This window comes from Tyto alba, unplaced genomic scaffold (assembly GCF_018691265.1).
Source record: "Tyto alba isolate M040663 unplaced genomic scaffold, T.alba_DEE_v4.0 Super-Scaffold_28, whole genome shotgun sequence".
NCBI classification, from domain to species: domain Eukaryota; kingdom Metazoa; phylum Chordata; class Aves; order Strigiformes; family Tytonidae; genus Tyto; species Tyto alba.
The window spans coordinates 19195334-19223314 of NW_024881302.1; the positions used below are offsets into that span (position 1 = coordinate 19195334).

The 27981-nt window shown below is 43.9% G+C and overlaps 2 protein-coding genes across 5 annotated transcripts in view; one reads left to right on the forward strand and one right to left on the reverse strand.

Annotated features, from left to right (window-relative positions):
* The first annotated feature begins 106 nt into the window (after window positions 1-106).
* Window positions 107-27960, forward strand: TELO2 (telomere maintenance 2). Its single transcript, XM_033003967.1, has 21 exons — window positions 107-211; window positions 682-959; window positions 1525-1593; window positions 2283-2430; window positions 2809-2911; window positions 3694-3762; window positions 4648-4789; window positions 5962-6098; window positions 6859-6947; window positions 7965-8075; window positions 8668-8753; window positions 9045-9136; window positions 10178-10294; window positions 11288-11359; window positions 11916-12086; window positions 12803-12894; window positions 13695-13794; window positions 14208-14272; window positions 14922-15037; window positions 18293-18403; window positions 27842-27960. The coding sequence occupies exons 2-20, from the start codon at window positions 755-757 to the stop codon at window positions 18394-18396; spliced, it is 2088 nt and encodes a 695-aa protein (XP_032859858.1). The 5' UTR covers window positions 107-211; window positions 682-754; the 3' UTR covers window positions 18397-18403; window positions 27842-27960.
* The window catches only part of IFT140 (intraflagellar transport 140), a 100366-nt gene continuing 92193 nt past the window's right edge, over window positions 19809-27981 (reverse strand). For all 4 annotated transcript variants that reach the window (XM_042798950.1, XM_042798952.1, XM_042798951.1 and 1 more), the window contains exons 20-30: window positions 26234-26424; window positions 25094-25189; window positions 24606-24738; window positions 24373-24516; window positions 23830-23958; window positions 23453-23635; window positions 22256-22462; window positions 21804-22016; window positions 21553-21719; window positions 21074-21215; window positions 19809-20283 (exon numbers count right to left, since the gene is read on the reverse strand). In XM_042798950.1, coding sequence (XP_042654884.1) covers window positions 20083-20283; window positions 21074-21215; window positions 21553-21719; window positions 21804-22016; window positions 22256-22462; window positions 23453-23635; window positions 23830-23958; window positions 24373-24516; window positions 24606-24738; window positions 25094-25189; window positions 26234-26424 — 1806 coding nt within the window. In that variant the 3' untranslated portion in view covers window positions 19809-20082. The remainder of the gene's footprint in view (window positions 20284-21073; window positions 21216-21552; window positions 21720-21803; window positions 22017-22255; window positions 22463-23452; window positions 23636-23829; window positions 23959-24372; window positions 24517-24605; window positions 24739-25093; window positions 25190-26233; window positions 26425-27981) is intronic.

Here is a 27981-nt window from a genome sequence, read left to right on the forward strand (position 1 = left end):
CGGCGCTGGGCGCGGTGCGGGCCGCTCTGGCGGCGGCGGGAGGCCCGGTCGCCCTCGGGGAGCGGGAGCGGATCCTCTTCGGCGCCTTCCTGCGGAGCCTGGCCCGGGCGCCCCGCGCGGCGCGGCCCGAGGGCCTGTGGCAGAGCTGCTTCCTGGAGGCACCGCCCGGGCTCGCCCTCTGCGTCCTGCTGGAAGCCCTCGCCGCCCCGGGGTCAGTCCGGTTTGCCCGCGGGGCTCTGCTGTCACCCGGGAGAGCGGGCAGGGGCTCGTCCCCCTCAGAGGCGCGGGGCGTCTGAGGGTGCCCCGGCTGTAGCGTAACGGGGGCCGTGAGTGTGCAGGTGAAGGGAGGTGCGAGTGAGCGGCGGGAGGCCTTGCTCTGCTCTCGGGCCCCCTCAGTCCCTTCGTTTTAAAACCCACGGGCAGGACTGATGCTTTCAGCAGAGGTCACCAAACTGTCTTCAGCTGTGCTTACTGAATGTCCTGAAATGTTAGAAACCGAGGAAGTTAGAGCGATACAGAGAGGTTAAAATCGCTTTGATTTTAATCTGGTTTTGATTAAAATTCTGTGTGATAGAGCAGCAGTGTTGTAGTTGTAAGACTACAGCAAAAAAAACAGTAGACTGTGCATCTTTGTTTATCAGTTAAAAGGGGCAGGGACTCATTCCGATTACTTTATTTCAGCCCTAACTTTCATCCGAGGGAGGTCGTTGAGGTGCTGGAGCAGTTCCTGCAGGAGGGACGGATTTCAGCTCTGATGTGGGAGGTCTGCCAGCAGCAAGCACAGGCTGGCTCACCTGAGCTGCAGGAGACCCTGCTCAACAAGATTGTATGTTTGCCTGATCACGTGAGCAATAAACTCCAGGGGAAAAACCCAGCAATATTCTTCCCTCAGAACTACTTTCCTTTCCTGGGTGGTGCAGTTATCCAGGTGCTGCAGAAAATCTCTGATTCTCTAAGAGGTAAGGTTGCAAGAAGACTGTGCTGTAGAGATGGCTCTTCTGAATAAGTGTTTTGTGTATGGACCCTCTTGGTTAGTGCTTGAAATACAGATAATAGGTATTGCAGAATCTCATGTTCATCCTTCAGGCTGAAGTTTGTTGTGCTTAAAAGCATAATATACCAGGTACGAGGAAGATGGCAGAGGCTTTTTAAAATCCCACTGAAAGCTGTAATCGTACAAGTGGTTAAATAGCGTCATCTGTTGCCAGAGCTTAATTGTGGTCACTTGGCTTGCGCTGAAGGAATTGTATGGAAGATTTAAATGGAACTGAATGAACCAGTGACTTTGTTACCATTGAGTTAAAGTGGGACTGAGCTACTTTAGTCTTCTTACTCTCACTGTGTATAAATAACACTGGATGCTGTTTTGTGCCTGAAGGAAGGTGGTAGAGGGAAGAAGAGGTGATGCTTGAAGAGAAAAAGTTAATCTGTGTTTTCAGGCTTCAGTACTTGTAGAAGTGTATGCACCTCCTTCCGAAGGTTGTTTGGAGGATCCCCATTAAGCTTGTGTCTGGTTTATTCCAGGTGGCTTGGATTGCTCAATCTCTTTTGTTTCTCATGTCCTGGGGAAGGTGTGTGTTCATGGAAGACAAGGTGAGTGTTTTACAATGCTATTTTTGGAGGGGGGAAAGTCTGTTTTACTGTAGTAGAAAGGATGACCGTGGTGATGATCAGTGGAGTGGGAGACCGACCAGTTAATACTTTGGGGGGTTTTTGTGAGTTAGACAGTACAGGCTGCTCTCTGCCTTCTGAGGCTACTCAACTATGTATCTGATAGATGTTGATGCTTTTCTGTCAGCTCATGTTAATGTGATCTGTTCTCTCAAAAACTGATGGGTTTAGTAGTCTTATCCTGCCATTTGGGGCCTAACTGTTAAATGCTCTCCTAGTGCTTTTCATCCAGTGGTCTGAAAGTGCCTTGTAAATACCAGCATAAATCACTGCCCATATGTAATAACCCTCTCACCTGAGTAGCCTTCAGTCTGGCTTTGCTTATGACTTTGAAGCCACTGAGTGCAGAAGTAGCTAACTTCTGTAGTAAAGGAGTAAGTAACAAGGGAAGAAGAGGAAAGATTTTTCTAGCTGTTTACTGTGATGAGGAATACTTCCAAGTTCCTTAGGCTGCTTAGGTTAGTTTTTACCACAGGAGCAATTTAGAACTGCAAACTGTACATTGTATTTCTTCATCTTGTAGGGATCTTGAAATTTGCAGGCTGACCTTGAGTACCACTGTACCATTTCTGTCCATCTGGTGTACTTAACTGTTTTCTCTTCCACTTCAGAAGAAATTCTGAGCGTTTTGCTACCTCGCCTAACGGATCTCACCAAGTCAGACTGCATCTGGCAAAGAATATGCTGGCGATTGGTTGAATGTGTGCCAGACCGCTGGATGGAAGCAGTGGTCCTTGGTTTTGTGCAGAGAGCACCTGGGTAAGAACTCTGCTTTCCTCCCTGATCCCAGAGTAAAGGCTGGAATTTTTTCACAAATACTTGCAGAATCAGTTTCTGAAAGAGGCTGTTGTATGTGTGTGTTTATTACAGTGCCATTTCCAGAGAGACTCTAGGGATAAAGTAGTTGATTGTTCCCTCTCATGTAGAACCTGCAACATTCCTTAGAGATCTGCAGCATGACACGCAGTGAAAAAACAAGTGAAAACACTCTTTGCAATTACTGACTCGCTCTTAAAGTTTAGTGGTGTTTGAGAGACTTTGTTACAAAAAGCTACTCACAGAATTTCCTATGACTAGCAGCAGCATGACGGTAATTACATGGATTCCTAACGTTTTGCTATTGACATGTCTTGCTAGGGCAGATGTCTTGTCTAGGTTGCTGGGGAACCTGGTTGTGAAAAACAAGAAAGCTCAGTTTGTGGTGACCCAGAAGGTCCTGCTTTTGCAGTATGGCCACACGGTAAGGACTCTGCATTGAACAGTTGTGTAGTAATGCATGTTTTTCCCAAGTGCCAGTGTGTTTTTTAGCGGAGCTCACGGTCATCTTGAATAAGATTCTTCATTCTGAAATCAGCCCTCAGTCTCTTCACATGTACCTGAGCTATGCAGCTGTTCACTTACATCCCCTCAGCTGAATGGAATGAAGAGGGAGTGGTGAACAGTTGCTTTGAAATTACTGGATTCATGTACTCTCTCAGGGTTGATGATGACTAGCAGAATTACTGTACTCTTCTTTTTCTGGAACCAAGTGGTTATTGGCAAATAATTTCAGTGTTCAGGGGAGCTGGAAACATCTAGCTAATTAAAAATATGAAAGAAGAGACTGAAGAAGCTATGACCCACCTTCAGAGATAAGAATTAGATTGAAGAGGTGAGACAAGGGCCAGTTTGTTTCTTTCTTGTGCACCTAAGTTTGCCACAGGGTATTGTGAGAGATGCTCTCTAGACTTTGTGTTCTGTGTTTGCCTGGGACTGTGCTGATCTGTATTTTAATGGTAAAATTACTGTACTGTGTTTCTGTCCTGTTTTTCTACGTATTTCATCAGCAGCTGCGTGTGTGTATGTGTTTGGTTATTTTTTCTTTTTTTCATATTACCTTACTTTTCTGTCTCTGAATGTTGTCAACCAGTCTCTCAGAATGAAAAGTTCAACATAGTGAAAATACACACTTGTCTTTGCTGGATGACAACTTTATGCCCAGTGACTCATGACTTAATGTGAGACTCCTGGTTTTCATTGCAGACTGCAGTGCTGCAGAACCTCCTTGGCTACCTGTCCCTGGATAGCCTTCGGCGTGGCTTATTGATCAAAGTAAGGTTAAGTAACATTGCTGGTGAGGTAGCTGATGGAAAAAGTTATACTGTGTGTGTATGTGTCTGTGAGGTGCACAATTTTGGTACTTCTCTAAGATACTTTTGTTGCTGCTTATGAGAGTGAGGGAAGCCCTACCATATCACAATTTTAATATGCAAATGAAAAACTTTCTGCACAGCTGGCATTAATTTTTCATACTTAATTGGTAAATTGTCACCCAAGTAGCAAAACTAATGAGGCTTTGATTCTGACAGATGTCCCATGTCCTCCATCCTCTGTCATCCCCTATTTGTGTGGTTGGGCAGATGGCAGCAAGTGATGAAGTTGCTTGAGAGCTGTCTCTGTGCGAAATGGTTGATGCTTCAGAATCTCTCTTACCTACTTTTTCCCTAGTGGGTATGCAGATATTTTCCCTCTCCAAGTCAGCAGTGTGATGAAACTTCTACGAAATTTCTATCTCTGGAAGTCTCTGCTGTTTGGTTTGGTTTTTTTTCCAGTGGTTACCAGTTCTAAAATTATCTGGAAGTACTGGCAGGTATATAAGATTGGCCTAAAAACGTATAAAACCATGTAACACTGTTTTATGACAATAGTACGTACTGCTTTGTGTATAATATTTATGAGAAATAAACATACTTATCACTTGTAAAATGAAAAAAACATATTTAACAATATATTATACAAAGGTGGTGTGGAATTCTCAGCTAGGCAAACACAGCATGTTTTGGGCACTGAAATACAAAGTTAGCTCTGTATTAGGGAATGTAAAGTTCACTGGGAAGCATGAAGACTAAAGGGCCATTTCAAAAACGTGCTTCAAAAAGAAGATTGTTTTTATGTAGAAAAGATCCCTTTCAAGCCAACTTCCATTCTGTGATTCAGGTGCTGCAAGACCTGTTGGAGACCTGGGGCAGCAGCAGTGCTGTGAAGCACTCTCCACCTGAGCAGCAGCAGTATATTTGCAAGGCCATCCTTATCTGCCTCTCCCACCTGAAGGAGCCCGAAATTGAGAGCTGCAGACAAGGTGTGGCAGTGGGAGAAGTAGGGGTTAGATTAGTTTAACAGAAGGTCTGACTGTGAGTAGAAAAACATCATGTTTTAGTCTATAGGTAAACAAAATTGTCCCATCTTCATCTTGGCAAATGGGCTAGCCTTCTGGAATCCTCTAGCACTGATAAGATATAATTACAAGTGCCTAGCTTTAAATTATGAGAAGCGTGTCTTTGAACTAAGGTTCTTCCCTGGACAGTGGTTAAGGAACCCTTAAGTTTTGTCAGAGGAAAACAAGGATTGACTTCAGGATTGGTTAGAGGAATGTTGTGATTTGCAATTTATAGGCTTACCATTGGAGCATGAGTAAGGCTCTAAAGGGGACAGGGGAAGAGTACATCAGGATAAAAAGCTATTTGGTTGGTCTTTTACTATCTGTGTGCATTCCTCTGTGTCATTCTGCTCCCCTCAGTGTGAGGTGAGTAGGGATAGCGAGTTACTGGCAAGGGCCTCCTATTCTGTATTCAAACAGTGCGTAGCACATTGGGGTCCTGGTCTAAAATTTCTGTTGCAATAAAAAATTCTGTCCGTTATCTAGAGTTAATTCTGCGCGTGTGTGTGTGTGGCTTTTGGTGGGAGAGGAGGTTGACTTACAGGACCTATTCATTTGCTTCGTTCTAGAATGAATTCTTTAGGTGAATAAGTGACCTGTTTACTAATAGCACTGTACTTTTATAATCTGTTTTTTATTTGTTAGCTGTTGAAAAGATGCTTTTCTGAGTTTGTGTGGGCTGAGAAATATTGGTGTTATCTGCCTGTTTCAACTGTGATGAGGGAGATTTCTCCCTCCATCATTGTTGTACTGGTCAGAGTTTGTAGTTTCCTCAAAACATTACTTTTCACTTAAGTGGCTTTGAAGCACTGTAAAAACAAGCTAAAGATTGACTTAACTTACCATCCTTTCTTGCTTCAGTGGAGACCAAAATACTCCAAGTTTAGTATGTATTGTAATGTTTTGTTGACTTTGTATCCCATGAAAAAGCATGGCTTTATTATACTGGTGCTGAAAGGCAATTCTGCTGTTGCAGAAAAAGAAATCACAGTTTGCATGTGCCCTTCCTATCTTTCTACCCATTATTGGGTGGTGAGTGGCTGCAGCTTTGTTTCTGTCATTCTCTAGCACTGTTTGTTTTGGGTTTTTTTCAGAGCTTCTCACAAGCATGATGGAGGGCGTGAAATGCCACTTGGACAGCAATCTGCCACAAATACGGTGTCTGGGAATGATTGTGGCAGAGAGCATCAGTTCAAAAATAAACACTGATGGGCCTGTCCTGAAGTTTCAGGTGAAGGTTATAATGAAATTTATGTCTGATGTGCAGGGCTTAAAGGAAATAAAAGCTTTAAACCAGACGATCCAGGGCATTATAGCAAGTTCTAACACTTATTATCTGGAAATAAGGAGAGGTAGCAACGCTCTCAGGAAGAGAGGATGTCTGTTTACAAAAAACATTTGTATAGACAATAGCCATGTGGCTGAGAGTGACCTTAAGAGTGTAACCTGATGGTAAATTCAGGGTAAACTGGTGATAATAAAGGACTACTACAGGATTATTGTATTGCATGAGGGAATCTGAATCTGACCCATGGAACTTGAGAGGGAGCTTCAAACCTAAACCAGTAGTGAACATTCAGTCCCGGACGTGGTGGGAAGACCTGCTCTGAGTTGACATTTTCAAGTCGGATGTGGGGTTACATGCTCTGCTCTTTCCAGTAGAGTTTATAAGAATTACATGATTAAATCACATTAATTCTTTAAAAACCTGCATCATCCCTCATGTCGCATTGCCATTTATTAAATGTTCAGGCAAGGTCTGATCAGGTACTGCTGTTAAATATAGGAACAAAGATTACATATGGCACAGATTGCTATGGAGCATAAATACAATACTGCTGGCAGCACAGTGATTGAAGCAAATGGGGTTTGTGTGGGTTCCTCTGTTCATGATTCAGTCTTTGTTTGCACGCAGTAGAAGGGTTAAATGTTGAATGCTGGGCATGTTTACAATCAAATAGAGTGTGGTAACGGTTATTCTGAATGTCTAGTATGAAGAAAATGATGAAGCAAGAGAATTGAAGTCCCTTCTGGTGCAGACTCCACCATTCTGTGTTGTCCCCAGCCTTCCAGATGATGAGTAAGATACTGCTGTTCATCTCTATGCCATCTTTTTGCCCTTCTTCCTACCTTTTTTTGAGTTACACACTAGAACTATAGACAGTATTCAAGGTGTCTTACATATTCTTAAGTGTTATTATTCATCTTATTCTTACAATGCAGTGGAGTTGTGTTAAACTGCTAATTCAAATGGTAGCATGTATTAGAATTGCTTGTTTGATAGCTGCACGTGGCGAAACCATGCTGCAGGGGTCTAATGTGTCCCTGGGTAGAATCAAATGGGCCTTTCTGTTCACATCTTGTAAATCTGGCATTTGGGCCATATGCCCCCAGCCCATTCATCTGTGACAAAAGTCTAGCATATCTGTCAATCTAAAGACTGGTTCTTTGGTGCTTTTAACTTCCGTAGCAACTGCTGAGGCTCTTTGAAGCACTTAGTTCTATCAGCAGATGAACGAAGCACTTCATGTTATTAGCAAATGAAGCTGTCCAGCACTTCAGTGGAGTACAGAAAATTTACTGCTCCCATTTTAGGGGCATAATCAGCATAGACAACTATTTGAGAAGCAGAGAGATAAAAGAACAATGCCAAAGTCCACAGAAATAGGTACAGGGACAGAAAAAAATTTCTCAGTTACTGTATTCATCCTACTAGCAATGGTTAAAGGTGTTTCTTTCCCATTTGTTCAGTTTCATTCACAGCTTCAGGTATGGTGCAGGCCAGTGTGATCTAGTTATCATAGGTGAGTCTTAGCAGTCCTAGGTACAGGTTAGTGCAGGGGAACACAGCAAATTGGCTAGCTTAATTTTTGTTATCCATTGCTCTTCTGCTGAGAGACTCTGCTTCTCTTCTACCCTCACCCCATTCTCCTTCCCAGGACGTTGTTGCTTGTGTCAGCCAAGCTAGGTGGAAGACCGCAGCAGAAAAATTAACTGCCATTTTGTTCACGCAGCAAGGGTTAATGATGTGGGTAGTTTCCTGCTTATGAGTGAGGACTGTTACTTTATTGGTTTTAATACTTCTTGTTCCTCACAGCAGGAATGAGAAAGCAGATGCTGCACTGCCATTGGTATTGGAAAGTAACAAGAAATCACATACAGCAGCTCCTGTGATGCCAGATGAGGAGTCGGATGCTGAGCTTGACAGGTAGGGGGCAAGAAGCTGGTAGGAAATGGAAAACAAGTGGCTGGCTCTTAAGAGCAGATGTGGGGAGAAAGGAGTTATTGATAGCTGCATTTCTTGGCAAATCATGTGCTTACTGACCTTGTTCATATGAGTGGTATGCAGCAGAGTAGGACTTTGTGTAGAAAATTGCACGCAAATATGTTAGTTAATAATTTAGGCAAAGCCCACGTCGTGTACAACTGTTGTATTTATTCTGTTCGACTTAGATAGGTACGTGTTTCTGGAATTATGGATCTATCTACCCATTTTAATAGTAGACCTGTCTTATTCTGTCACTCTACCAATATATAAAGAAATCTCAAGAATCAGCTTCTAGTCTGTGGGTCACCTGACTCCTTCCTGTACGTGACCAGGAGGATCCAGGTCCAGATCTGGTCACAGAACTTCCTAAGGAGCCCTTTCAAGCTAGGCTTTAACAGTGCTTCTGGATAATGCGTGAGTGATGGTGTTATGACAATGTATGTGCTGGTTCTTTCCCTTTTGTGTGGATAGCCAGGGGAAGGAAGAGCAGCTGTACTCCATAGACTAACTCATGCCTTTATTTCTTTTACAGTGATGACGACCTCATCCCTTATGACATGTCAGAGGATAAAGAACTAAAGATTAAGGCTCCCGTGTATATCCGAGACTGTATTGAAGGTAGGAGATTTTGGGCTGAGTCTTTGTCTGTTTCATACTGGTTTGGGAGAGTGATATCTCTAGGTTTATTTTTTCTGAGCTAATATGAAGAAGCTGTAAGATTTCAGCAATCTGGGATCAAGTGTTGAACTGTAATTTCTGAATGATTTCAGTTTACTTCCTAATGCCAGTCATGCACTGGGTCAGTGATACCTGCCTATAACAAGACAAACTGTTGGCAGATGAAAGTTGGAGGTATATACCCAAGCATAACCATTCTGTTAATAGTTTTTCTTTGTCTTTTACCTTCAGTCCTGACGGGATCCGAAGATGTGGACAAGTGGGAAGCTACAGTCAAGGCTCTTGAGAGCTTGGTTCGAAAGAATCCGGCAGCAACGAGAGAGGTGAAGTAGTATGAGCTAAGTTACCAGTGGGCTGCAATACAGGATTATCCCGTTGCCCTCGTGAGGTGACTAAACATGCCAACAGAGCAGCAGGCCAGGCTAATGCGTACCTGGATTTAAAGCTTTCAATTTGGGAAGGGAAACAGGAGGAAATAGTTGCTTTAGAGGTGAGGCTACAGAGCACAAAGGAACAAAGAAGGAGGCAAAGGTGTTGGCAACAGTATGGCATTCAGCATCTCCAGTGCTGAGAATGAAATGCAAGTAGAGCTTGTTAGTAGTGTGAGAAAGCAGAGAAAGCTCCATGCTTTGTGCCGGGCAGAGAAAACGTTGGAAATGCAGTTTACAGAGCAGCCATGAATTCCACAGACCAGTTGATTTTAATTTTGGATTTAATTGAATTTGAATTGAAATTGAATTTAATTGTTATTCCCCAACAAAAAGGGAGATGAAATCAAATGGACTTTACCTATTTGCTTGTACAAACATAATGTCTTCCTGAGGGAGTGGTTGGATTGTACTGGTCAAGATGAAAAGCTCCGGTGAGAGGAACTTGGGACAAGGTCACCAGTGTGATGAGTGTTCACTGCTACTTGTTAATGAACACTTGAAGGTGACAGAGATACGGGCCTCTGCCAGCTGAGAAAGGGAAGGGATGTAGTCTGGTAAACAATGTGAAATGTGCTGCTGCTCATCAGACATGTTACTGAGCTGGATGGGCTTTGGGTGTGATATTGCACCCCTTAACCCATTAGTTGTAGTGACAAGTCCTCCTATATCACGATGCTTGTCCAAAAAGCCAAAGTGAAGGTGAACAGAGAAATCAGCATTGGGGTTTGTTCGATGTTTTGAGCAATCTGTCTTGATGGCATTTAGCTTAATGTGTTTTCTTTCCCTTCTAAGTAATGGACGTGTTGCCTGTATTCCACACCCTCATTGTCTTTGCTTAGACATTAGAAATGGAAAATGGATGCTGCTATGTAAATCCTGTGAGAAAGAAAACACCTGCGGGGATTTGATTACTTTTTTTCAACTTTTGAGCAGGTTAGCGTGGAGCTGGCAAAAATACTGTTGCATCTGGAGGAGAAGACCTGCATTGAAGGTTTTGTGGAGTTCCGTCAGAGAGCTCAAGTAGCTGTTTTAACCACAGATCCAATACCTGTGAGTCCCTCTTACTGCTTTTCTTTTTCTGGTTGAGGCACAGGCAAGAATTGAAGCAGCTGAAGTCTCTTGCTAGCTTGATAGAAGCAGCTATCAGAGTGTGCTAGAATAGCTAGTTCATGTCTGACAGCGTTTATGCAGAGGTGGGCTATGTAATGAAGAATCTGCAATGGATGACTGAAACGATAGGAGAGAGAAAACTGTCAGAGCTGTAACAGACTGGTGGAACTGTTTGGAGACTGTTAGTGTGAGTCCACCTGACAAGACAAATTAGATAAGGACTTGTTGCACTGCAGGAAGATTGTTTCGCATAGAGGGAAGCTGAGGCAGAGGGCTTATCTAGAAGAAGACTTGACTAGTGATTGTAATCACAGAATGGTTTGAGTTGGAAGAGACCTTTTAAAGACCATCTACTTCCAGCCCTCCCTGCTATGGGCGAGGACATCTTTCACTAGATGAGGTTGCTAAGAGCCCCTTCCAACCTGACCTTGAACACTTCTTATGATGGGATGTTCACAGCTTCTCTGGGCAACCTGTTGCAGTGTCTCACCACCTTCATAGTAAAGAATTTCTTTCTTATGTCCAATCTAGATCTATCCTCTGTCAGTTTAAAACCATTACACCTCATCCTGTCAGTACAGGCCTTGGTAAAAAGTCTCTCCATCTTTCTTATAAGCCCCCTTTAAGTGTTGAAAGGCTGCAGTAAGGTCTACTTCAAAGTGCCAAACCTGCTGTAGCAATTGTTTGGGTACCTCTGCATGAGAGGGAGAAAAGAATGGCAAAGTCCCATCTGTCATTTACTTCCTTTGGGAGAATCTGGAAGCGGAAGTGTCTGAATTTGCCCTATTTGCACAGCATGTCTCTTCCCTTCTCTTAGAGGCTAGTTAACTAACAGAGGAAGCAGGACTTCTGAAATAGACTGCTTTTAGAATTAGTGGGAAGGCTGTTTCCAGCCTGGGTTTGTGTTCTTTGTGCCTTGATTTTTTTGTACAGGTAGCAAAGTACTTGACCTCCCAGTTCTATGCTCTGAACTACAGTCTTCGTCAGCGCATGGACATTCTCGATGTAAGTGTTCTTCTCTTCCCAGTTTCCTTGTTTTTTTGTTGCACCAGTGCTGTTTCCCTGAGATGTAATGGGGTTACCTTTTGTTCCACGTCGGAGAAGTCAGAAGCACGGAGATCTCTTATGTTAGTATTTGTGCCTGGCATTGCCCTCTTGCTGATAACCCTGCTACACACCAATTATACAGCGATCCTCCCCTACAGATTACAAAATGTGTGATGATCATTTGCCTGGGAGAAGCCACTGCCTCCTAGCATGTCCTCAGCCTGTTTGTATCTTCGCTTTCTGAAAGACATCAATTTGCCTGTGACTCCTACATCATTTCACTTACTGTGTCCGAAGAAGGAGCTGCTGTTCTGTTTCAGGGCTAAGTGACCAAGTGCTTGATCAGTACCTCAGAGCCAACTGGTTGGTTGGGGGTTACTTACCTTGCTGTTAATTTTAAACCTGTTGTGCCTTTCTCCCTTGTTGTTCTTATCAGTTTGGGTGAAGGTAACTTTGTTGTTCTCTTCTACAGGGATTACCCCTTTTTAACAGAATCTCCCTCTTTTTAATCTAGGTATTGGTTTTGGCAGCTCAGGAACTGTCCTATCCCAAATCCCATGGGAAGACCAAGCATTCTGGTGCCCCAAAACCTTGTATCCAGCTCCTGCCTGGAAGTGACAGTTCTAAGGACTGGAGAAGAATTGTTGATGAGAGGATCAAAAGCAAGACCCAGAGATTTGCTTCGGTGAGGCCAGGGCAGAAACAAATTAATGTCATATCAAGCAAAACTAGGGACACTAGGAGGTGCTGTAGTTCTATCCGGAAAGAGCAAACTACCTGTGAAATTGGGCCCAATCCTAAGGAAAGACTGTAACTTCAAATATAAATTTATCTTAGTATCTGGCTGAATCTTTCAGTGCAGAGTACCAACTCCTGTAGTCCTCTCCTGGCAGGACGAAAATAAAGCTTTAACTCCTTGCCTTGCATTGAGGGATAGTTGCTGCTCTGTGCTTGTTCTGAGCTTGTCTGGCCACCGCAGGGAGCTGTGACTGCACCTCATGGATCCCAGACCCTCCTCCATCAGACCAGCTGCCTCTGGACTGGACTGTCTAAGCCTTCCTATTTTTCAGGGAGATAAATTGATGCCAGTTTCCCAGTTCCCAGAACTTCCCTGTGGTTCATTCTGGAGAACTTGCTTTCCAGAAGTCCTTTATCTCTTGCATATTCGTGTTTCTTGTATCTAACCCAGCACTACTGAGCTATATTGCACCAAAATATTTAGATGTGCGAGAGGATCTGAAGTGGGAGGTGAGCCATCCAGCCTGGAAACTAGTAGCTGTAAGCATATAAACAAGCAGTGGCTGACAGTGGGATGGCTGCAAGGAACTGTGGTCATGACAGTGTCTGGTGAAGAGTAGGGTGCTGCATCTTACGTCTAGACTTCATTTTTCTCTTGGACAGGGTCAGTCACAAGTGGAACTGGCTTCTGGCCCAAATGAGTTCAATTCTGTTGTTGGGCACTTCTTTTTTCCACTGATTCAGCACTTCGACAGGTGAGTGTGAACACCTGGGGATGTGGGGATTGCAGCTGCCAGCGAACCGTTCTGCTTGCCTTGCAGCAGCAGGCTAAAGCCCAGAAGTTGTGTGGGAGGCCAGTGACACCATGCTGATGCCTGGCTTGTGCAGAACTCTTAGAGAGGGGAGGGGTTTGTGGTCTTTTGGACTTACCCTATGAAGTCTTGTTGGGCAGGAGTATGTAAGAGCCTGCAGACGTGAAGATACATTATGAAGAATAACCTGTCACCAGGTGCACAGGTGGATGATTTTGGCAGTACCAAACCAGTTGTCTTGGCTGACCTTCCACCTTGGGAGGTTTACACAAAACCACGGAACTCGGGCCGCAGTCTTTAACCAAAGTTACCTCTGTCTCAGAGGCACCCAGAGTCACCCGGACTGGTCCTTGTGATGATGTTATAGGACACGGGTTCGTTGTCAATCACTTAAGTCTTTGCTTACCTAAGGAAGGCTGAGTAATTGATTCTTGTAATACCAGTCGTAACGGTTTGTTTCTAGTATGGTAGTGGTGCTAGCTTTTGTGTGCAGTTCTTTCTGAGTAAAGCATCTTGGTAGAATGAGTGATACCTGCTGTAAGAGTAGAGGATATTGCTGGTCTGGAAGGGAGGATGAGAGCAAAGATCTGTGGCCTATGTTAAATTGGGAATGACTGTATAATGACAGTTGTCATAGGGATTCAGGCTTGTGTGGGACAGTTTGCCCTGCATAACCAGCCTGACTGTTCAGAGATGTACTGATTGGTCTCGCTGCTACAGGGCTGTGTATCTTGCACTTGCAGGCCTTTGACAACATTTGATCTCCTGGGGGAAGATCACTTTGTCCTCGGAAGACTAGTCCACACTTTAGCAATCCTGATGTACTTGGCTGTCAACACTGTGGTAAGAAAGGCTGCATGAGCTTGGAGATAGCAGGAGAGACTTGTATAGCCTGGGAACTCAGAGGTGCCTTCTGAAATAGCAGTGTGCTCTAAGGCTTGCCACACTTAAACTGGCAGCAAGTTTGAGTTGCACGTGCTGAGAAGTTGTGAAAAGGGCTGGGAAAAAATGGTCAGAAAAGAGACATAGGATTCAAGACACCCTTGCACTATCTTTTGCTGCTTGTGATAGAAAACCCATTAACTTCTGTGGGAAGTTGGGCACGTGATTTCACTTTACTGCCTAAGTTTCCTCATCTGTAAAATAAAATGAATTGTAACCGTGATCTTCACAACAGTGCTTCTCAAGGTCCAGTTCTGTGGGCTGGTGTGAATGTTTAAGGTATTCAGTGTTTCTGTCATAATCCTGTTTTGCAGGTAGTTACTGCAATGGGAAGGGCACTGATGGAGTTTGTTTGGGCTGTGCGTTTCCACACTGACTCGTGAGTTGTAGTTTTATGTTTTAATTTTTAAAGATCATCTGCAAGCCAATTTCCAGCTATGGCTTATCTTTGTCCAAGACTAGCAGCTGACTGAGAATGTCAACAACTTAATGCATTAACTCTATCCTCTCTTCCAGCCTTGTGTTCTTATGACTGACTACTGCAAGAATATGTAATGAAGGCATTGCTTTAATGTAAAGTTTCAATGTAGAAACTTAGCTAGTGTCTTCTAGTGTGGAGGTACAGTCGTTATATATAGAATTATCTATAGGCAAATTTCTTGAGCGACTATCCATGTGATAGTTTCATCTATATTTACTCAGGGAGCTCAGAAAACTTTAGATTCAAATCTAGCATTCAACCTGGAAAGAAATTAAGACATGTAGCCAAAATGCTGTAAACATCCAGTTTCTGTTTTGATCTCAGACTTGCACAGGACGCTGAATCACGCCAGGCTCCCTGCGGCACAGCATGGCAGGGGCTCTGTATGTGGCCACTCTGCCAGCTGGTGCGTGATTACACTCCTCATCAGTAGGAATATGACAAAAGTCATCGTAATCACAAGCATTTGAAACTGGTGAACCCCTGAGGTGAGGAAATCAAGGTAGAGCAGGAAGCTGCAGACTCTAACCAGTTCAGTCTTCAACAGGTATGTGCGCCAGGGTCTTTTGTCCTGTGTCTCCTCCATGCTCCTCAGCGTCCCTACGGAGCGTCTTCTGGAAGACATGACAGAAGAGCTTCTGGAGGCTCAGTCCTGGCTGGAAGGTAAGGTGTGGTGGTGTAACATCAGTGTTTTTCTGGTTCTGGCCTTTGTGCAGCATCTCTTTAATTGTGGTGGTAGCGGTAATGTCTAGTGTTGTGCACCAGAGATTTGCACGATAAGCGTATTTATTGCTTGCTTGTAAGTGTAGGACAAATAACAGACCACACTGTGCCGTGCAGATGTATTACTGAGGTATCTAAAGCATAAGCTGAGAGCTGCATATGGCATTCCAAAGTGTGACTATCCTCATCTTACAGGCCAACCGAAAAACCCCCAAATGTGTCCCCTTTCTCTGTCTAAGCATCCAACCACCCACCACCTCATGAAGCTGCAGAAAGTATTGTTATATTGCATATTACATCCAGGCAGTGACTTTGACCAGCAGTAACACACAAGGCTTGTATGACCTGTTTACACCATGTGTACAGAAGATGGGTTTCATTAGTGCTGAAAATAGGAAGAGCATGGCCCCATCTCCTAACTTCCTATTGCTGATGGAAAGAACCACCTAGGAAAGCAAATGACTTTGCATGCTGCGCCCAGCACACCTTGCATCGACACAAGTTAGGTTTGTGGGTCTGGTAGGCTGGAACTGCACAAACTGGTGGTCAGGTATGGTGGTGTGCTGGAAATACAAGAGGAAATAACGCTGTGTGCTGTATAGCTCAAGCCTCCGCTGTATTCTGAGTGGGCCTCATGTGAGTCCCTGGGTTGGTTTCCTTCACCATTCTTATTCTTGGTGAGTTGGCTTCCCACAGGGAGCAGGCAGGAAGCGACACTGACACAGCCGGCCTCTGATCCTGGCAGGTTGTGGAGCTCTGTGCCCTTTAAAAGGAAGAGAGCTGCCTTGTGGGGTCAAAACCTGTACTTTTTCCGTGATGTGGTGTGCTCTGCAGTTAACACTGCTATGACCAAGTAAAGCCTTTCCAGGAAAGTTATAAATGGATTTTCAACATGAAGGTCTGCATAATCTGTTTTTCATGAGTTATGTTTGGAAGGAGTAGGACAACAGAGCTAGTAGCATCTTCTTATGCCTGTAGGTTGTGTAACAGCTGTCTCTTTACATGTAGTGCTCTTCCATGAAAATTGTATGATAGATCCCGGTGGGAATGAGAGCAGGATAAAGATCAGTGCTGTGTGTACAGTAGAGAAGGGGAAATCGTTGTAGGAGCTATTCAGAAACCTTAAAGAATACAACTCAGCTCCACATCTGCTCAGATACCGTACCATGGAGGTGCAGTTTAAAAGGGCTTCTAGGGCTGCTTCCTGAAACACAACAGCTTCTTGGGCTATGCCTTTGCTCTTAGCTGTTTACCAACAATCCTGCAGCAATCACAGGCAGGCACTGGGCTCCTCCCTGCTGCTCCAACAGGTGAAGTCAGTCACTAGAGATCTGCTTTTGTGACCAAATCATGGTGCTGAGCTAGCAGACTTGCTGGTGCTTCATGACTCTCTCAGACAAGATTTACAGGAGGTGTCGCGTGTTAGATCTGCTGCTGTAGCTGGGAAAAATGACGAGCTGTCAAGTGTGCAAGCCTTCTACTATCATGCCTAATGGCCAGGAGAGGTCACCCCGTTGGGTTTCAGCTTAAAAGCATCTACTTCTCTCCTGCTATGGCTAAAGCACAGTGAGGAACAGTGGGCTAGAAAATGTTATCTATGAAGCATTTAGCAGAAATCTACAAATCTGATCCTTTGTTACTATATCACAGCCCATGCAGATTGCTGTAGTTCATCGTGTGAATATGACTGACGTTTTCTGCCCTCCAGCCTTTGGGCTGTAGCTAGAACTGTTCCTCGGTAGGTGTTCACACTGTGGTGTGAGAAACTACTTCAGTCACTGTCACGGTACTGTCTACTTAGTGGATGCTTTGGGACATTTCAGCTGGGGAGAGTGGCTAGGATCCACCTTGTGCTTGCCTGTCATTGCCTTAATGCCCTTATGCATTGACTTAATGCCATGCTGGACCTACTACTGAGTAGCCTAACCTTTCCTGGGGGAGGGAAGGAATACCTAAACATTTCTAGGAAACAGTTCCTTTGATTCTCAGCAGCTGCCTTTGAGGGAATTCCCCACCCTTTGCAAGTGCTGTAGAGCTGTGTCATAGGTAAGTTTATTTTATGTAAGGATCTGAACGATACTCTGGTGCTCCGTGCCTCCCTTTCAGTGGCAGCAGTTCAAGTCCATGCTCATGGCAACTAGAAGCAGTGCCAACATCAGTTTCTTAGCTTTCAAGCTTGTACTCATCTGTCTTGTAGCCTCCCCCTTTTTGCCTTCTGTAGAGGGAGTATGGAAACACCATTGTGGAGCTCTCCCTGAGGTTATAAATAGCCCTACTCCATCTGAATGAGTCATGTGTTTGGGCTGACAGTACTGCACTCTGAGCACACTGCTTGTGCGTACAGGATATCCTTACACAGACTCTCTGCTCTTCCAGGCTCCCTCTGCTCAGACATCCTGCATGCATCCTGGTTTTTACTTTGCAGGCCCATTAAGGGCCCCTGAAATAACAGCTGCTGGAAACAGCTTCATGCCCTCCCTTACATGCTGCATCAAATGTGAAAGAACTACTAGTTTATCAGAACAGAATGGAGAATATGTTGAAACTTGGGGCCTGCCTCTTTCTTTCCCCCATTTGGAGGGCAGCGTGACCACAGATTGCAGGAAGCAGCACTGAGTATTTGTTTAGATTGCTCGAATTGGCAGAATGGAGGCTTTAGGCTTTTGAGTAAGTGGATTTCTAATTGCAGACTGCATTCATGCTAGTAGATCAGCTGCACAAAGGTTACATGTAGCTCAAGGGCACAAGTACAAGTTCTGGCATGGAGGTTATCTCCTGGAATGCAAGGTCAGGCAGTTTCTATAGTGTTTCAACCCAACTGACTATTTGTTTCTGCCTACAAGAATGAGCTGAGCATTGAGTTTTGAAGCATGTCACAAAACAGGAAAAAGAAGAATCACTCTAAGCAGAAGGTCTGGTTGGTATGAAATGCATGAGAGCGATTTTATAATGAACTGAGCATTATTACATGTGACAGTCAGGGTTTAGCTAAACTCACTGCTTAAAATGATCAGGTTTCTGCATCTTTGCCTTCTGGTCTAACAGAACTCCTGCAAGTGCTGATGTCTACCCAGATTTAGTTGCATTTGCTGTTGCACTTAGTGCTGTTGTGACGGTCAGTGAGACAGGAGAGAACTGTTAGGTGAAGGGCAGCTTTTCCCGTTTTCCAACTAACAGTGGCTGCTTCTTTTACAGATGTGATGGAGAAAGATCCAGATGGGGACTGCAGGAGGCTGGCCTTGCAGAACTTGCTACTAATGGAGAACCTGAAAAAGAAACTCAGAACTGTCCCTTCCTAGCTGAAGGGTAAAAGAAATGACCTTTACCTCATACTCTTGCCAGCTGGATGTGTGTAGGCACTTCTGGGGCTTCTTCAGCAGTCACCTGGCTGGAGAAGAGGAAGAAGGGGGGAAGGGTGCAGAGCTGTAAGCCAGCGAACCTGACTTGACATCTGGACTTTGTAGTGGAGGCCAATTTAGTGAGCTATTGCTATCCGGTACGGGGTGTACAGATGCAGGAAGGTAGGCTAGCACTGCCATCCTCTCCACACCTCCCCAGCCCCCACCCTCAGCTATTTATAACCTTGGCAGGTTTCAGTGCTCTGCTAAAAATACAGGGAAGATCTCATAGCAGACTTCTTGTCAGAAAAACAGGAGAGCTGAAGAAGGGCACTTACCTCCCAGGGCTAAGTCTGCCATGCCTCTAACAAAGGCTCCCGCGTCTCCTCGCAGTCACTGTTTGGCAGAATAGTCACTGGCCTGCTGTCCAAAGGGGTGGCATGGCGAAGCAAATGACACTGCTGATGAGATGTAGGAACTGAATAGCTACACTGAAGTTCTGAAAATGTGCCAAACCTTAAAAGCTTGACCTAGAGCTGTGCTGTGGTTAGGAGGGAACAAAGCAGGGATTCTTTTTATGTAATTTTAGTACAGAAATAAGTTTCGATTAAAGGATAACTAACATCCAGATTTTCACCTTACAGTCTCCCCCAACCCTTCTTCCCTGAAAGCATACAATTTAAAAACTTAATATTCACCCCAGGTTTTGAAGCAAGTCACAAAACGGGAAAAAGAAGAATCACTCTAAGCAGAAGGGCTGGTTGGTATGAAATGTGTGAGAGTGATTTTATACGTACACCTTTGTGGGGCAGGGTAACAGGCTTAACAGCAAGCAAAACCTTGGTTGGTTAATGTTGGGCTTCACTTCTCATGGTCCTACTCGGGCCAGGGAAGAAATCTACATCCTGAGATCTGACTAGTACAGAGTAGCTTAACATAACTGGTGTTTGGAAAAGCTTCAGAGGGAGAAAGAAGCTTTGCTGGCTCAAAGTGACCCAGCTTGAGCGGGGAGGATTGGACCAGATGACCTTCACAGGTCCCTCCCAACCCCAACCATTCTGTGATTCTGAGGCTTAGTCCAGATTTTTGTACGTGGTAGTTCTAGCCTACGTGACCCTATGATGTATTTAAATACAAAAGCTTTGGGTTGAGGAAAGTCTCCATTCTGCAGTAGGTGAGTAGTCTGACTTGTACCCAAGCTCCTACCCAAACGGGACAGAGATTGTTTTCAGAAGTTCTGACTTCAGGGAATGACCAATCTGTTAGCACCTTAGCAGATTAAAGTTGTACTTGAAAATCTTGTCAATTCAGGGGTTTCCACCTCAGTTATTCATCTCTCTTTTGTACTCAGAAAAAGGCCTGAAGTTACAATATGCAGTTCTTGTTGGGTTTTTCCCCCCTCCAATTTATTAAAGTACTAAAACCGGCTTCGTTACAGGATATACATGTGAATCTTTGTGTAGTGTTTGAGATAACATATTCATTTAAATACTGTTGCTTGTTACAGTCAAACAGTAGGAATAAATTTATTGGTGGTAACCAAAAAGCCTTGTCACGGCAATGTGTTCACTGATATATGGCCCCTCACGAGGACAGAATAAATGACCTCGTATTAAAGTCAACTTCACGTTTGGTAAGTGCAAGTTGTCAAGGGTCCTCCACTTCATCAGCCACTTCGTCCACCAATTTGTTCTCCATGTTGCTGTGGCAGATCTGCTCTGCAGCCAGGGTTCGGCTCACAGGAACGCCTACTCCTCGGTGCACTGCCTCAATGGTCTTCTGAGTCACGTAGTAGCTCAGGTTCACGGGTGGAATTCTTTTCTGCATCTCTTCCAGATAGCGGTAAGCCTAAAGTAATGCACAGAGATCACTCACTCTTACGGCAGTGTTACGCTATATGGGCACGGGTTATGCTATATGAGTCCTAGCAAATTGTAAAAAACCAGTGCGTGGCTGAGCTCTTCACAGGAGCTCGGTGTTTGAAGGGTGCTAAACGCTTAGCCAGGAATTGTAGCCTTTGCTAACATGATGACCTTTCATAGTGACTCGTGTCAATTCTGTCTTTTTCAGTTTAAAAAAGAAGGGGTCTCAAAAGCTGGTTTTACATTTTCCTGATAACTGTAGCACTGTCAAAATAACAAGCTAAAAATAAGGTTAATCAGCACAGCTGGAGAAATTTGCACTTGGCATCCTTATGTTTCATAATAGTGGCGGGTTACGGGTTAGTCCAAATGCTGGTGTGTGTGGCACTTCTGCCCTGAAGAAGTGATTCACCATTTCCTCAGATGACTGCAGTTTTACAATTTTCTTTTATTTGGCTAGGTGGCAAATGAAGTATAGTGTAATTTCCGAGATATGCAGCCAGACAGACCCTTCTGTTCTTATATAAATGTTTAAGAATCCACCACTATTTATGCTCTGTGAGCTTTCTTTTTCTCTTCAGTTCCATGAAATGAAAAATATATTAATATGGATATAGTTCTTGAGGTCTACCACACCCTGCTGAGCAGTTTAGCTCCTGAAAATGAGCCTCTAATGTGGAATGTCTTCCTGTTTGAGAGAACCATGCTATATCAATCTGCACTGGTGTATATGTAAGACCGGCTCTGTAGATTGGAAGAATTAAGAATTAACTTACTGTATGGAATTCCTCCACTCGTACATAATGTTCAACCAGAAATCCCAAGACATCGCCGTGACGGATGGCACTGTCAAAATCGTGCTCGGCTAGGAGAAGTTCACACTGTCTGACCGCTTCTTTGGGATCTTCAGAGTAAACTCTAGTAAAGAGTAAAAGGAAACTGTTAACAATCCGAGGGAGAGCATTTAGCTTGTCATCTGAAGAACAGGGAAGTTTTTTGTTTTTTTTTAATGTGTTGCATTTCATAATCACCTTTCTTGTTACACTCTCTTTGGTCAATACAGTTGCTTACATTTCAAGTTACCTTTTCATCTTTAATGTTGACAGTACTTTTAAAAATTACATGATGCTTTCCTTGCTAGAAAAAAGGTAACAGCAGCTTTTAGAAGTGAGTCTGCAAGTTATTAATTAAACTGCACGTAGTAGTATAACTTTTATTCTTGTATGATATTTTGGTCATTAGTTTACACGGTCACCTCTGGGCATGGACGAATCGCTTAATCAGGGTCATCTTGCTTTGCAAATGTGTTAGCTTGCTTTCCTGTTCCAGAGGGCTTTTAGCCTTTGCTTTTGAAAGGCACTTATATGCTTCTGTCAGTGCTCCTTGTGCCTTCTCATAGTTCTGATACTCATCAATTTCTACCTGCCAGAGGAGAAATGAGATGAACGTCTTGCTCCAGAGCTAACAAACCAAATGCCTCTGGCAGTGACAGAAGGGGGGCTGTACCTGAGCACATGCATCATAGAAACCTGCCAACAGGTCAAGGGCCCTTCCTTTGGTATAGAAGCTGATGATGTTCTTCATAATCTCGGGGTCCTTCCGCCAATCCAGCGACTGTAGATAGTTGGCTGCCATGATATAAATCTCCCTCTGTCTGGAAACTCCCGCAAAAAAGACAATTTTCTCAGTATCTCCAGATTTCAGCAGTGCTCTCATAGCCTAGCAATGGAAAGGGGAGCACAGGGGAAGAAGAGGAAAAATATCACTGTGAATGCAAAAACACAAGCTATGCTAAGATGGATAGGGAGCCTCATCTAGACAGTCTAATGCATGAAGACTGTTCTAAAATTTACTTCTCAAAACACCTTTGTTTTGAGAAATCTTAGGAAGGTAATATAGACTCAGCCTCTTAAGCTTGCCTATTTTTTTTTCCCCCCCCGCTCTGTATCCAGGCTGACCTTTAATTTGTTTCCTGCTTGTGTGTATTTCTTGGTTGCCATGTGGTAATTGCCTTGTCTCATGCAGCAATCGGCAATCTGCTCCAACAGCTCTCTCCGGGACTCCTCCGAGAGGTCCTTGGAGTCTTTAGAGACCGTCATCTTCTCAGCCATCTCCTCTGTGATGGTCAGGTTCTGCTTCAGGCAAAGTTGCAGAGCTTCATGGTACTAACGGAAGCAAAGCAGTAAGATGTTGCAAACACTGTAGTGATACTTCACATTGCTTGTGGTGTAGCCTATAGAAATCATCTCCATGAAGGCACAAATGTTAGCAGCTGTGGATGCTCTATCTAGAACGTTATGTAGTTAAGCATCCCAACCTCAACTCCTGTTCAAGGACATGCCATCTTTTTGTTTAAGAACACATGTGTTCTTCCATGAAGGCCGTTGATTCTCACCTGTTCTTCGAGGACACTAGTGTGGCACTAAAGATTCATCCAGTTTGTCTCTTTGAACGTGACTCTCTGAGAGCCATACCAGTCAGATTCATTAGGCATGGTTGATTATATTAAGGTTTTCAGCAAATACGAATTAAATAGATGGAGGCATTTGAAAGATTTTGTTAAATATTTTGCTACTTCCCATGTAGAAACAAATTATGAGTAGGATATGCAATAGCTTTTAGTCCAGAAAAGAGCTGTTGTACCCTTGCAAAACATGGAAGAAAGTAAGACCTGGAGCTCATTAAAGAGGAGCGGGTACAGGACTGCCTCAGTACCCAGCATTTTGGTAAAGGCTGAGGTGCCAACACCGTAATGAGGGCAAGGTAGAAGTGCATAAAAGTTTAGGTGCAAAATATACACATTAACTATATTGGTGGTATGACAAGAGGGACGGCATTGGGGTTTTTTTCACTTATGATGTTATAATTTCCCTATCTCCAAATATGTTAGTTTAGAGATTAAGAGTTCTTCTTTTCCTAAGAGTGCAAAATCTGTAGGTTTTAAGCCAGAAATAAGACAAGGTCAGAAATCCATTTTTGGGTTGAGCCAGTGGGCTACCACCCCGTGAGTCACTGACATGAGAGGAAGCTTTACACCTTACAGATGTGCCTGTGTACGTGTTTACCAACAAAGATAAACATATTTGCATGCATGTACACACCTGTTGTGCACCTCTTTAGCTGTGGGTGGAGGGACCAGAGAAGCTGGAGCTTACCTTTTTGGCTGTTAGCAGCAACTCCATTGCCTTCTCATATTGAGCATGCTCAATAAAAAAATCAGAACAGCGGGCTAGCAGAGCTGGGTCTGATTTGTCATCCAGGTCTTCAGCAATGAGCTGCAGGGCCCCAAACTGCTGCGTGGCAAAGGCTAGTTCCAGTGCTTTGGAGAAATGTCCTGCCTGCAAAATTGAGTCTTTAAAGACTAGACTGAGCACTTGCAGAATCAGTTTACAGGATACCCTGGAGTGGATTAATAAAGCATTACCCGCCATGAAGAAATTACTAATAAACAGTACATATAGCAAAAACTACAGTTGATTTAATATTCCTCTGCTGTTAAAGTTTGGCATTTTTTTACTAGAAAGACATTTACCTTGTGGTATAACATGACAGCTCTGTCCATTTGCTCCCCCTTTTCCTCATAATAGCAAGCTGCCTCTATCATGTCTTCTGGAGAGCTCAGAAGAGCCAAGTTCATCAGCTGATCATCTAAATTGTTCTCCTATTCAAAAGCAAAGATTTGGCTCTAGGTATGCAGCAAACAGATCTCATAACTCTGTCTTCTGGCAAGCCTGTAGCTTTATACTCTCATGTAGTAGCCCAACAACCCCCTTCTGTGTAAAACCTATACCAACCCAAGTAACCCTGAGCTGCAACAATGATAATTTGTTTCAGGCAGTTTTCTGCTGAGGTATACCAGAAAACAAGGCCCCATACAACCAAGACTTTATTGAAGCATCTTTTGTAGAAGATGCAGGCAGAAATTAGGAGCATCTTACAGCAGGTTGTGTACGAGCAGTAAGCTCATACACACAAGAGGGAATGGCCACATAAACTTGAACTGCTTTCATTCTGTATGCTGCCTAAGGCTGGAATCCTACTGTGCTTCTGGACATAAATGTACCTCTCTGCGTACCTTACACAAGCGGATAGCGTTGTTAAATGCCTGGGCCCTGGTGTAGAAATGCACAGCCTGCTTGATTTCATCCTGACTCTCATACTGGCGAGCCAAGTGGTAGGATGCTGCCCAATTCCCCGTTTCATTTGCTATTTCAGCAGCCTGAAAAGGAAATCATACAGCTTTACTTCATGCCCATACGCATCCCAGCAGAGAACCCTCTGGAAGCAGCTGGGAGCAGGCTGCATTACCTTCTGAATGTTGCCCTGAAAGCAGTGGACACGGACTAGGGAAAAATAATCCTGAGCCAGCGCATAGTATTTTAGTGCAGATTCCATATCTGACTGGCTTTCCAGATACTGTGCCCACCATTTCCACAGGCTCCTAGAAAAGCAACAATATTAATTGCAGTAACGAGAATTGCCGGAGACTGCGTTTTTCACCCCAGAGATGTTGAACCCTAGATAAATTATTTTAGAATGTTGACAGGGCGTTACCCCCCAGCTCAAGGGTGACATTCAAAGGTCTGCGCTACAAGGGAGGTCAGCCTACAAATATAACGTGGCAGTTCCCGAGCGAGGTGTAGCATAACCCGGAAAAGCTGTAGGAGGATCATAATGGATAAGGCAGGGGCTGAACTTGTGGCTGAGAGGATTCATACTCCTTTCCTGCTGTCTTCCCAAGTTGTATTTCAGACCTGAAAGCCCCATTCGGGAGAAGGAACAAGCATAGCACTGACTTGTCTTTCATCTTGTTGATGTAGTTCTCCAGGGCTTGTAAGTCTTCAGAGAGCATTCGGGGTACCTCGAACCTGTGCGTGTCTGACTTCTCATAGCTGTAGGGAAAAAGAACATACTAGATGTGAAATGTCTGCCTTCGTGTTAGCTCACTTCCTGTGTAACAAAATCCATCTATTTTTGTTGTTTAACAGCCACAGAGCCACAACACTGATCCCATTGCTTCATTTGTATTATCAAGTTCCCTGTTAAGACCAGTTACAGTCTGCCAGCACCATCCAAAAACAAAAAGCGCAATGGTCTGGCAAAGCACCTGGAATCAAGGAGTCAGTGTGATCACAGGACAGTAAATACTTTAAAAATGCCGGTGATGGTCCAAAGAAATATCCTGGAAAGCTCCCCAAACATCAGGCACATCCTAGTGCAACTGGCTGAAAAGGTCACAAGAGGCCTGGACTCCTCATCTTGCCTCGTTCTTCGGCCACCACAACTTCAGCTTCTTTTCCACTTCTGCCACCAGGTTCTGTTAGAGTCTCCTCACCTCCCTGCCCACCTTGATCGCCTAACGGGGCTGTCTGATCACATCAGAGCTCTAATTTGACTCTGAAGAGAAGCGACCTTAGATTATTATCGTTGTTGTTATATTGTGAGGCTTCATATGGTAAAACTCACATAAACCCAAGATTTCAAACAACAAATACAACGTTAAAAATCACATCCCCTAACTTCTCTAGGGACTCATTAGTCACAGGAGAGGACCATGTGCCAGAGGCACCCAAGTCAGACAAAATTCTGCCATAGCAGTCATGTCAGGAGAAGTAAACAAGTGGTTTTGTCATGGAAAAGGAAGGGAAGGAGGACAGTGGTCTTCCAGAGACAAGTACAGGACTGGTTATTAGTGGGGTTCAAATGTTAGCCCTGATAAGACACTTCACCTTTCTGCTACTAAGTTTTATTAGCCTGGAAGGGTGCTGGGAAGTTTTTTGTCACAAAGCCTTCACTCCACGAGATAGAAACCACCAGAAACAGGAAAAGACGTCAATTAATTAGTAGTCATCACCAGACATCCCCCTCAGCCTCCCTCCAGTCTTCACAGGATAACAAGGCTCCAGGCGCCCTGGGTGCCACAGGCTGCTGCTTACTGGGTGAGTGCAAGACTCTGCTCTCCAGTTGCCTCCAGGTGCTTAGCATAGTTGTAGTAGGTGGTGCGCAGGTGAACCCGATCATGAGCTTCAGCTGTTTCAATCGCTTTCTGCCACTGGTTTGAGGCTTGGTAGAACTCGTTCAGGAGGTCATAGCGTTTGCAGGCCTTGTAGAGTCGCTCCGCATCCTCCTGGAAGCCGAGCACACAAACACCTCGTTAGCTCTGACCAGCCTTTCATAGGTGTCCTTCACAACAGCCACGGCACTTCAGAGTAGTTTATTAGCACAGGTCACTGTAACGCAATTCAACTAACAATAATTCAGGCAGGGGGTTTAACCAACTAAATATAAGAAGCCTGGAATAGCACATTACTTGGAAACAGGATGTTTATGTGAAAATAAGGAAAGCACTCAGATCCTGGCATTTACTGTACAGTATCAACGGGGGGTGACATGAGCAAGCCATCAACAATTAAATGCTGTCATCAGGAGCATAAGCCATTTCAGAAAGGGGAGGTACACTCATGTGGGGCTAGAGTCAACAGACCCACTAGAGGTGAGGTCCAGGAGAAGGTCCTAGGCCAAAACTAGGGGTTTTGTCAAGAAGGCATTGATGTGCCAGGGGACTCTGCGACCAACAGGCAGCAATGCTGTTCGTGGGTAACCGAGATCCATTCCTGGGAATAAATGCTATTAACTGAAGATAGAATTAGAACAGGAGGATTTTGCCGATGCTGACGCAAGGATGAGCAAATTTGGAACTATTATTTTTATGATTTGCGAGGTACTCCTGTGGAAGGAACATTTTCCTGCTCCACCCAACTGCTGTCCAGCTGAACACTATATTTAGTAAATTGAGATTATCTGTCCAAGACAGAAAAATAGTTTCTGTCTCTTATTGTTTCAAATTAAAAAAGCATAGAAAGTACAGAAGGGAGATGCCTGCATTATGATTCTGTATGAGATGAAAAAAAAAAAGCAACAGAACTGCATTAATTTTGCTACAGTTCCCTTCCATCTTTCCAAATAGATCTAAATTTCCACAAGAACAGTACTGACACTTTTCGGCCTCATCACTTTCTCTGCCAGGAAGCTTTCCTAAACATTTAGTTTGAATCTTCCTTCTTCACTTTACCTCAGGATAGTTACTCCAGAGCCTGTGGCATTTATAGTCTTAAAATAGTTGTAGATGGCTAAACACCTTTTTAAGCCAAATTCTAATTATTTGCCTATCTCAAAGATTCCCTTGTCTGTGAAATCTTTCTTAGAGCTTAACAATTTGCACTGATTTTCTCTGAGCTCCTAGTTCATCAACATTTTTTTCTGGTAATGAGATTCTTAAGGGTGGAAGTCAGTGTTCCAGCTGTAGCTGCAACAAATACATAGACAGAAGTTATCAAATGAAAACCCCAGGATGTGCTGTCTCCTCTAACACAGCCTCAAACAGATTTTTACTGTCATAGCACCTTGCGATTTTTATATCTAATGTGTGATTTCCCATGAACTGTGGGGTATTTCATCAGTTCTCTTTTCCCAGTTCTTTCTTACAGATCACACGCCTGGATCTTTTATGGTTCCCAAAGTAAAAATCTTTGCTTTTCTTACAGATCATTGATGAAGACACATTAAATAAAGGTGAACCGGGTGGAATACGTGCTCTTATCATTCATCTAACCGAACAGCGCTCCGGTCAGTTTTCAATACACACAACAATGCTGCTCTCAAACTCGTTTTAGATCTCGGTTCT

Bases quoted from the DNA above. Each gene is read 5' to 3' on its own strand.
- TELO2 (XM_033003967.1), top strand. From the start codon at position 755: ATGTGGGAGGTCTGCCAGCAGCAAGCACAGGCTGGCTCACCTGAGCTG. The intron at 13,795-14,207 runs GTAAGAAAGGCT...CCTGTTTTGCAG, and splicing joins ACTTGGCTGTCAACACTGTG to GTAGTTACTGCAATGGGAAG. The intron at 14,273-14,921 runs GTGAGTTGTAGT...AGTCTTCAACAG, and splicing joins GTGCGTTTCCACACTGACTC to GTATGTGCGCCAGGGTCTTT.